This window comes from Prunus dulcis, chromosome 7, assembly GCF_902201215.1.
Source record: "Prunus dulcis chromosome 7, ALMONDv2, whole genome shotgun sequence".
Taxonomy (NCBI): Eukaryota; Viridiplantae; Streptophyta; class Magnoliopsida; order Rosales; family Rosaceae; genus Prunus; species Prunus dulcis.
In genome coordinates, this window is record NC_047656.1 from 9606850 (window position 1) to 9617419 (window position 10570).

The following is a 10570-nucleotide window of genomic DNA, read 5'->3' on the forward strand; positions in this document are numbered from 1 at the left end:
GGCGATCATATCCATCATGGACAATTGTGCCACTATAACTAAAAGTACAGATCAATCACATCCCAATCTTCGACGTTTTAGAGAGATCTTGAGTAATCTAGCATGCAACAAAATTTATGCACTAAAACATGAATTTTGTTTGCATTGGATACATCTTTTACCCATTTGATAGTTGAAACTCATTGTTTGAATGCAGTCCAGATGATTAATTATGAGGGTGAGTGTATGGCAGCTGAAGGGGGTTTGGTGGAGGAGATCTATCGGCTAAGACACCAATGTTTCCATTTCAGTGTGAAATATGTTCCTCAGTGTGCTAATACAGTGGCTCATCCGATTGCTCAGTATAGCATGTGGGAACAAGATCTTGCTTTCTTGTTTAAGTCAGGAGTGTTGTGGCTAAAAGAGTGTATCCAACATGATAGCTCTACTTTTTAGTTCCATGTTATTTGTATTATGCATTTGTGGTACTTTTTCCTATTCGGATTTTGACCCTCGTGGTTTTCGCCGGGAAGGTTTTAGCGAGGCCATATTTATTCATGATGTATGTTACCTATTTGATTTGAGTTAATGAAATAGCTCTTTCCCAAAACAAAACAAAACAAAAAAGGAAAAAGGTAACTACTAAATTTATGTGGATTTTTTAAAAACTAATATATTCAATGGAATACTCTAAAATCATATTAGCTGATTCATAACGTAGATCCATATCTCAACAAATTCTTTCTGAAAGCGATGACAGAGTTGTTCAACTTCATTATTTATAAGATTGTTGACATGAACTTCATGCGTGAAGTTAATTTTGTTGTGGATAATTTTTTAATATTAATATATTTATTTAAAATCATTGTAGCTGATGCAGGACATAGATCTTTATCTCAATGACTTCTCCCTGAAAGCAATGACAAAGTGGTTGAACTTCACGATGGATATCATATGGTTATTCACTAGTATGGTTAGATATCATATGGATATCATTGCAACTAGCGGTAAACTCTAGGAGTAATGTATTGCCATTTTATGTATCAAAAACAAGTTTAATGATAGAAGGACCAAACCCTATGTTTTGGAGGTGAGTAATTGTCATTTAAATTTGTTCGTCATTTATTTACCTCAATCAAGAGAAATTGAAACATCACACATGAAGTTCATGTCAACACTCATATTCATAGTAAAGTTTAACAACTCGTTCATTGCTTTTGGAAAGAAGTCGTTGCGATAGGGATCTACATTCTGTATCAATTACAATGATTTAGAATAATCCTTGAAATATATTAATATTAAAAAAATCCATAACAAAATTTAGCTGTTACCTTACTTGTCAAGGTCGCGTTCCAAGCAAGAATAAAAGCTCCATGGCTCCAATTGTAAACTCTATGAGTTTAGATACATGTGATCCTGAAGTTTGTTGCGTGCTAGATTACTTAGTTCCTCTCTGAAGCGTGGACGATTAGGATGTTCTTGATCCTTAATTATTTTGGCACGATTATCCATGATGGATATAGTTTCATCAGTCATAGAGCTGATAAAATAGGACATGTTGGGGTGGATTCGACATAGATATGTGCTTCTTGAGGCGGTTTAGGATGTGGTTTTTTTCTACTGAAATATCTCCAGAATTGGATGCAACTGGTGGTAAACTTTATGAGTAATGTATTGCCATTTTATGTACCAAAAATAAATTTTATAGGAAAACCAAACCCTAAGTTTTGGAGGTAATTAATTGACATTTAAAAGTGTTCGTTATATATTTATCTCAACCAAGAGAAATTGGAATTTCACGTATAAAGTTCATGTCAACTCTCTTATCCATAATAAAGTTTAACAACTCAATCATCGCTTTCGGGAAAAATTCATTGCAATAGGGATATGCATTCTGCATCAACAAAATGATTTTAGAATAATGCTTTAAATATGTTGTTTGAGCAACCATGGTTGGAAGCAAGCGCACGAGACCACTATCCAAAAGCGTTCTCTAGAAGACGCATGTTAGACAGACCACTATCCAAAAGAGTCCTCAGGGAGACGCATGACGATTACAAATGAAGCGTCTTCCAGGAGGCACAGGTCAAACAGACCACTGTCCAAAAGCTTCTTGAGATAGACGTTGCAAAACTACAAATGAAGTGTCCTTCGGGAGACGTAGGTCAAACATACCACTGTCCAAAATTGTCCTCAGAGAGACGTAGGGCAATTACAAATCAAGTGTCCTTCGGGAGGCGCAGGTCAAACAGACCACTGTCCAAAAGCGTCCTCATAGAGACGATGGGCAATTAAAAATGAAGCGTCTTTCGAGATACGCAGGCTAATCAGGCCACATCTAAAGGCAACCAAGGTGTCAGCAGGTCATTTAGGTAGTTCAAAAGACTCAATGCAAATTGAAGTTAAAGAAATAACTGAAGTTTCATAGCAAAAGTGACCAACTAGCTAGAGTTGAACAAAAGAAAGATGGTCAACCGAGACTAATTATTCAAAAAGAAAAGCAAGTTACAAAGCTTGAAAAGATAAAGGAGTCTTCATTCTACTGCGAAATTCCTACAAGTGACCTTTGATTAGCAACCTCTTTAGATTCCGCTTGATTAACTACGCTCTTTGCGGCTCCACCCTCCTCAACTACATGCTCATTAAATGCAATCATCTGCTTAATAGCTTAGCTGCCTGCTCCCAGCCTCTGTCACAAATTCATCAATTGCGACCTACCTGGCATCATCATCCTCTGCGTCAAGCTCATTAGCCATAGTCTCATTAGCTACTTGCTTTTTGGTTGCCTTTATGTCCACAACATTGATCTGCTCACCTTGAGCAAGAGGCATGTCAGGGTAAAATAAGTCGATATCTTCATCTTCAATGGAATGACAAAGAACGACCCCACTCTTGCAATCTAAGTAGCCCAGCTTGTATGCGTCGATGACAGTCTTAGACTTGGATTGTTCAGTAGCTTTGCGGTAGACATCGAACTTAACCAGTAGCTTTTTATAACTTTAGGTTATGTCGACGTTCTTATGTATGAGACGGAAGCAAGCCCCCTTGTGATCATGCAGGGCATCAGCAGAAGAGTTGAGTTCACTATCTTTTTTAGCAACTCTTTAGCCCAACCAGACTCTTCTTCATTTTAGACATCTTTGTTTCATGGCATTTTATCCCATTGTTGAGTGGGCCGGGCTTGGGCTTGGGTGTCTAAAGCCTGGCTAGGCCCGTTTGAGCCCAAGAAAGCCCGGCCCGGCCCGCCCATAAAAGTCTAGCCCACGGGCTCACATACATATAAATAAATATATATAAAAACCCAAGTTAAATGAAATATGGAGAAAATCATTATTTATTATCATTGTAAGAACTAAAAAAATGAAGTATGAGATAAAATATAATTTTATTAATATGGGGTTGTATAACTATATCTTTATATTTCTGGAAGAAAAAAAAAAAGAGAACTATGAAGTTATGAACAAAGAAAAAAATGGAGACATAAACATATAGACAAATGTAAATAAAGAACTATGAAAAAAGAGAAAACATGGAAACACACCAAAACATAGAAAGAAAAAAAAATACATATTTTAAAAAAAAAGACAAAATAAAGTAGGCCCATTTAGGCCCGGCTCGACCCAGCTCGATAGGCTTTTTCAAGCCTGGCCCATGGGCTAGGCTTGAGCTTTGAATTTTCAAAAAAACCCGGCCTGTTATTTTCTCTCTCCTCTTTAAAGCCCGGCCCAGCCCAGCCCGGTCCATTGATGAGGCCTAATTTGAGCTACAAACCCCTTGTATTTATTTACTTATTTTTTTAAAAGGTGTAGTTGGCACTTCCAAAAAGTATTGTATACTCCTTTTATATTTTCTTCTTAGTCTCATTTTATAGTGAAATATTCAAATCTACACATTACTAATGATAAAAAGCTCTCAATAGTTCTTAAATGCTAATATAATTGAAGCTAGATTTTAAATTTGCATTAGTGAAATAAAAATAAACAATAAACAATGAGTGGATAATTGTATTTATAACAGCTCCCAATTTTATTTTTTTATTTTTAGCAAACCTCTAAAGTGAAAATGTCCCAAATTTTTATGAAGAAAAAAGAAAATGTCCCAAAATCCCAAAAGTGAAAAAAATAAATAAATAAATAAATAAATATATATATATATATATATAGATTCCCCAAAAAAGAAGGAGGAGGTACAACAAAAAAGAAAAAAGAAGGAAACGAAAACCTTTACAAAACCCTCTTTTCGGTTTCTCTAAGGCCCCGTTTGGTTCATAGAAAAGAAAATTTGGGAATGAGAATTCAATTGCTTTCCCATGTTTAGTAAGTCCATGCATGGAAAATGGTTGCTTGACACATGAGAAAGTAGGGGAAAGTGAAACCCTCCTCTTAGCTTGAGTTTTATTTTCCCTCATCAGGGAAAAGTTTGGGAAAATGAGACAACATTCAATGTACAATTTTCATGACTATTTTATCCTTATGAACAATTTATAATTATAAGGTATCATTAAATGCATTCTTTTTTTATTTGATTTAATATGGGTATAACTAAAAAATTATACAAACTTTATTTTTCATTCCTACTCAAAACAAACATGATAAAAGAAACAAAGTAAAATCTCCCAATTACTTTCTCGACATTACCAAAAGTGGGAAATAAAACTTTCATTCCCATTTCTTAGGAAACTACATGAGAAGTGGTTCCTCAAATCCATTATGTTAACCAAACGAGGCAACGGCTCTAAGAACTGAGATACATACAATGATTTACCGCTCTTTCAAGCAAGACTCTCAGTGAACAGTCAGATGTAAACGCTCAAACGCCATGAAGCTGCAATCTTTGAACAAAGGATATGCAATCCGAACTCTCAGTCCCAAACCTAATGGCTCCGCAAAGCTGAAAATCCCAAAAACCATTCGATCATGCGCTACAAAACAGGACCTTCGAGGCCAATCCGTCGCTGTGAGCTATTTCATTCCCTTCTCTTATTGCTTTGAGTTATTGCACTTCCATACGCCAACCAAAGTTGGTTTTTGCAGATTATCGGTTTGGGAAAATCTGGGAGAGCTGCGGCCAGGCTTGCTCTGGCCAGAGGCGCTTCAGTTTTAGCCTTTGACCAGAATCCGAACTTTGGTCTTTTAGAGGTATTCCCATGAACCCATTTGTCCCATTTGTAACTGGGTTTACCATAAACAAGGAAAGTCATGCATAGTTTTAGTAGTTAAAGTGCTAATTTTTTTGCAGCAAGATCCGATTTTTGGGAGGCTTGGTAATGATAATGGTGGATTGAGGACAATTTTGGGCCAATTTGATGGAGAGCTACTTGATAATGCGGACAGGGTGGTCGTGTCCCCTGGAGTTCCCCTACAAAACTATGGTCTTTCCTCTTTGTTGCAGTTGGTGAGTAGTAGTGTTTATGAGTTATATGTTAATTGTTAGTGCATTTAAATCTTTTGAGAATACAAAAATTTTATTTGCTTTATATGGCGTAGCATTCTTTTGTCATACTTGTATTGGTTGTGAATTGGTGTTGTAATCCATTTTCATGAATTAATGCAAAGGCATTGGAAATGATTCTTAGAGATATAAGCGGCCTCATTTAGTTGTGGTCCTTGTGGACAATTCTTCTTTTCTAACTACTATTCTTGAGATTTTGTCTTTTTTTTTTGTTTTTTTTTTGTTTTTTGTTTTTGTTTGTGAACATTTTGGTGTTTTTTTTTTCCTGTCAAAATGCAGGGAAAGCAGGTGATGTCTGAGTTGGATTTTGCTGCCGAAATTCTCCCAAAAAGTATCAAGATTTTAGCAGTGACAGGGACTAATGGAAAATCAACTGTTGTCACTTTTGCTGGGCAGGTTACACATCTTTTTTTAATGCTTATTCATGGTAATTTTAGTAGTAAATGTCTCATATTGTTGCTGATGGCAACATAATCTGAACCAAATTGCTGTTCGAATGAATTCCTTAATCAAAGCCCAAATGAAAAATGAACAATGAGAAAAATGAAGTGCTGACGTTTTGTGAAATTCACTACTTATCAACCAAAATATGTTCCCCCAATACCCAAATTCCAAAAAATGGATGAATAATTAAAACTGAAAAAAATGCCTGTATAATTTATAAAATTTAAGATAAAGCTGTCTTTAGAATTGCTTCCAACTTGTATTGCTTTCAATTGACATAATTTCCTGTCTGTTGCCTATAGAAGCTGCGTATCCATGTAAAGTATCTTGAAATTGCTAGGATAAATCTATTTTCTTAAATCATGAATTTATCCGGTTGTAAAATGGAGTTCCACATTCTATCAATTAATATTCTTTACTCATTTGAAGGTAGATGCTTAGCCATTTTGGCATCGAGACATTTGTGGGGGGTAACCTTGGGAGTCCACTCTCAGAGGCTGCTTTCCAATGCTTACAGCCACATTCTTTAAAACCCAAGTTTAAGGTAAGTCCAATTGTTTGGTTTGCATTCTCTTCCAGTGCCATATTATTTATGAAAGTGACTTTTGCAATAGCATAGTTGAAAATAATTGATCAACTATGAATTTGTTCGGTCAACTTGAAAGTGTTTGATGCCCAGAGGAGACATGTCATAGGCATATAAAGATGTTCCTACATTTTTCCAGGTTGCAGTTGTGGAGGTTAGCAGTTATCAAATGGAGATTCCTAACAAATGTTTCTGCCCTTCTGTAAGTGGTCTTTGAAAGTTCGCTTTGTCTTGGCCCTGTCAGCTTCAGTAGTGTTTCATAGTTTCTTCTTCCAATACTATAGGCTTTTTTTGTAGGTTGCTGTGGTGTTGAACCTTACACCTGATCATCTAGAAAGGCACAGGACAATGAGAGATTATGCAGTGACTAAATGCCGGTTATTTCTTCACATGACTGATGCCAAGCTTGGGCTTCTTTGTTTTGGTATGTACTTTTCATTTTCTGGTTAAATGTATTTACTTCCTTTTAGATATAGGAAAAAGTTGAGAGCATGCAAGAAAAGAGAGCTTGTATGGTTGGGTTGGACATTGCATCGAAGGCATACTGGTTAAACCCGTTTTGTTGATAGCAATATTAATTTAAGAATGGGAAACAACGTGTGAGGTTGAATGCTTACATTTTTCTCTTTTTGACGAGAAACAAATTCATAGATTTATTATAGCTAACTTTTATTTAAAGGGAAATTATTAGGTTCCTGATTAAAATGATCCCAACCTGGAAGATATATATGGATGTTGACACCTAGATTGAACCTTGATCAGGACAATTCTACCTTTTTTTTTTCTTTTTTTTTTTCCTTGAGAAATCTACTACTAGAAATGTTATTGGGATGACTTCTCATTCCAATGAGCTGTGGACTTGGTGATACTTAAGATGGTCTCCCAAGTCCATTGGGCCTCATGTCAGAGATTGGGAATGCAAGTCGGTCAAGGTAGATCAAGTTCATTTCAGGTAGATTGTCATGTGCTGATGTTTACATCCAAAGATAAAGTCATAACTGCTTCAAGTGCCATGAATAACAACAAATGAGCTATTTAATTCCATACAGTTTGTTGGTTTAAGAACTATTTACATCCCTGTGAGTCAAATTTTATATGTTTCTATCTGGTTATCGAACATCTTTTTAAAAAATGAAGCATGAACCTTATCAAATACTGCATACGATTTTTAGAACCAAGTTTAAAATGAAAAGATGTGATGATGAGAGCCTTTTGAGTTGGTCTCACCTTATCCTCATTCACTCTACTGTCTGTATATAAATCTGTGATTTAGGTGATACTCATGTAGTTACTTATATGAGATTCGGTATGTCTCAACAGATTTTCTCGCAATCCATTTTAGGAAACCAGTACTTGAATGAAGCAATTATGGAAAGCATGAATGAACTTAATCTTGCTTGGATAGGAGCCACTCCAGGTGTAAAAGTAAGAATTACTTAGTATTGCCATTTTATTTATAAAAAACTATGAAATTTTCTAGGAAAAGCCTATTTAGTATCATCTCTGATGTTAATTGTGGTAATATATATGGAAAGATTGATATGGAGGCAAAAATGGCAAGCTTTGAAGTGCCTGCATTGGGAGTCAATTCACAACTGCAGTTGGGTGCAATGAACACAATTGGGATACACAACTATCACAATGCTGCAGTGGCTGCTCTATCTGTTGTTGGACTGAATGTTGGACTTGATATTGAAGACATTGGTCCAAGTATTGAAAAATTAAGGGCACCACCTCATCGTATGCAAATTGGTAAGCTGAAACAGATGCATCTCTATAAGTAGTGAATTATTTGTTTTCTGTAAGCATATTCAGCTTAGTGCCTTGTTCTTTTGTCATTCTCTTTTGATTGGAAATTATAAAATCAATTATTTCGAGCATACCTTTTTTTTTTTTTGGCCTGGGGATCAGATTTGGAAGAAAAAAGAGTAGATTCCCTTTTGTGACCAATAGCCCATCCTTGATCCAAGCTGAGTTTTGCATTCCTTGTTCACTAATTCAGTGTTGTTTGTTATGCAGTATGCAAGGATATCCATGGAGTAACTTGGGTTGATGACAGTAAGGCAACAAATGTTGAAGCAACTTACGCAGGACTAATGGGTCTAAAGAGACAAAAATCTCTGATTCTACTCGGGGGCCTTGCAAAGGTTACAGTTAAATGCTTGTCGTAAATGCTGCTTTAGTCCTTATAATTGCTCAGCTGCCTTTATTTCTTTTACATACATGGAAAGCTTAGAGAATGCTTTTGCATTCACCACAATTGTCAAGTGGAAAGAAAAGATAGAAAAACTTATTGGAATGAGATTAATGGCTGAACTGAGACACCTTTTATAATAACAAAAAATAATAATTATTTGGCTAATGATTGTGCATGTTGATGTTTAAACCAACTTGTACATTTAATTCCATTGAGATCCAGAATCTGACTTACATTCTGTTATGTTTCATCTAAAATTCATGTGACAAATCCCTGTTTTGTGGTGCTTGTCAAATTCTTATTTAAGAAAGCATTATATAAGTCAAAATGGTTAGTGTATGTGCTATTGGTGCTGCACCGTCAGCATTTTACAATAATTTCTCCTGTTCCTAACATTTTACTCTTCTCATTCTGTGACGAGTTTGGTTTATATATGAGTGAAAGAATTACATTAGATTTCATTTATTTGAATGGAGTAAGTCTGCTTTCTTTATGAAGTCAAAGTACCTTTCTCTTAGATGTGGCCTTCAATTTTATTTTATTTTTTATCAAACACACATGTCAATGTATGACAATTTTCTTCTGGATCGAGCTATAGATTTTTGAATTGAGAGTTTGTGCATCTCTCCGGGACCATCACATGGCAAGTGTCCAAGGCCATGATTTTATGCATACCATGATATTGTTTTTCTTGTTTTTGCAGGTGTTAGATGGACAAAAGTCTAATGGTTTTGAACAATTGATAGAACCTTTGAAGTACCATAGATGTGTAATCACTGTATATCATCTTTTCCTCTTCATTTATACTTACACATATCACTGCTTATGTCTTCATATTTTACTTACACATATCACTGCTTATGTCTTCATATTTTGTATTAGTTTTCCAATATCAGATTATGGTCTACCTGTATCTGTAATTTTTCCTAGCCAACTAATTCCAAATTTCTGGCATACTAATGCTATCTGTTCATCAATGTCTCCAAGTTTGGATCTTCCGGAACGCTGATTCAGAAGACATTGTCTGAAAATGGTCTTAGCATTCCCTGTATCAGAGCAGTAAATCTGAAGGGCGCAGTCAGCTGGGCTAGGAGGATGGCAGAACATGGTATGTTCCATCATTGCTATAAACTGCCACAAAATCTGTTTCCATGTCTTTTACATGCACATCCACGCTGCCTTTTAGGAACTTTAATATTGTGTAATAGCGTATTAGCAGGTTCCCAATGAAATTTCTAAAGTCACTGCTTTGCTGGAGCATTGTTTGAAGAGTTGCTTCAATTTTGAAATTGTTTCAGTATAAAATCAAAACATTATATTTGGATATAACTGAGTTTCCTCCTCCGTTTTAAGTTACAAAATGAACCACAAGAAAAAATATTTGGTGTGGAAATTATCAAGGATTTCTATTGATCCCCAACATGTACCCTCCATTGTTAAAAACTCCCCTTCAAGTTTTTCTCTACATATTATAATTTTGGCGACACAAAGATAAGGAACTTATTTAATTTATTTTCTCATTATTGCAGGGGACACTATTGTACTAAGTCCAGGTTGTGCAAGCTTTGATGAATTTAGAAATTTTGAGCATAGAGGAATGTTTTTCCAGGAGCTGGCCTTCTCATCATGTTAACTTCAAATTCACTTATTTATCCGTGTCATATAAAAATGTGGAAGATGAAGCTTCTTTTAAATTAAAATGTAAATTTCGAAAAGGATCAACGCGGGTTAGGCAAGTTGGCGCGTTGGCCAAGGCAGTGAGCATGCCCCTTGCACCCAATGTTTCGAATCCCTCCCTATAAATTAGTTTAATTTATAGTAATTTAGATTATCACTTGTAGTTAAAAAAAAATCAAAAGATATTAATTTCCTTTTTCATTTAATATATTTATTACGTTAGTGCATTTTATTTT

The 10570-nt window shown here is 35.4% G+C and overlaps 1 protein-coding gene across 3 annotated transcripts; it reads left to right on the top strand.

The window, feature by feature from the left end:
- The first annotated feature begins 4669 nt into the window (after positions 1 to 4669).
- On the top strand, positions 4670 to 10513 carry LOC117634498 (UDP-N-acetylmuramoylalanine--D-glutamate ligase-like). Of its 3 annotated transcripts, XM_034368634.1 has the most exons (13): positions 4670 to 4935; positions 5013 to 5117; positions 5218 to 5373; positions 5710 to 5826; positions 6308 to 6418; positions 6600 to 6662; positions 6758 to 6884; positions 7803 to 7885; positions 7996 to 8212; positions 8480 to 8607; positions 9361 to 9435; positions 9645 to 9765; positions 10187 to 10513. In XM_034368634.1, the coding sequence occupies exons 1-13, from the start codon at positions 4798 to 4800 to the stop codon at positions 10288 to 10290; spliced, it is 1545 nt and encodes a 514-aa protein (XP_034224525.1). In that variant the 5' UTR covers positions 4670 to 4797; the 3' UTR covers positions 10291 to 10513. The 3 variants fall into 3 exon arrangements, 2 of the variants coding, with proteins under 2 accessions (XP_034224525.1, XP_034224526.1); XR_004586786.1 differs by having other exon boundaries at positions 9361 to 9765; positions 10187 to 10299; XM_034368635.1 differs by lacking the exon at positions 10187 to 10513 and having other exon boundaries at positions 9361 to 9470; positions 9506 to 9658.
- The last annotated feature ends 57 nt before the right edge of the window (positions 10514 to 10570 follow it).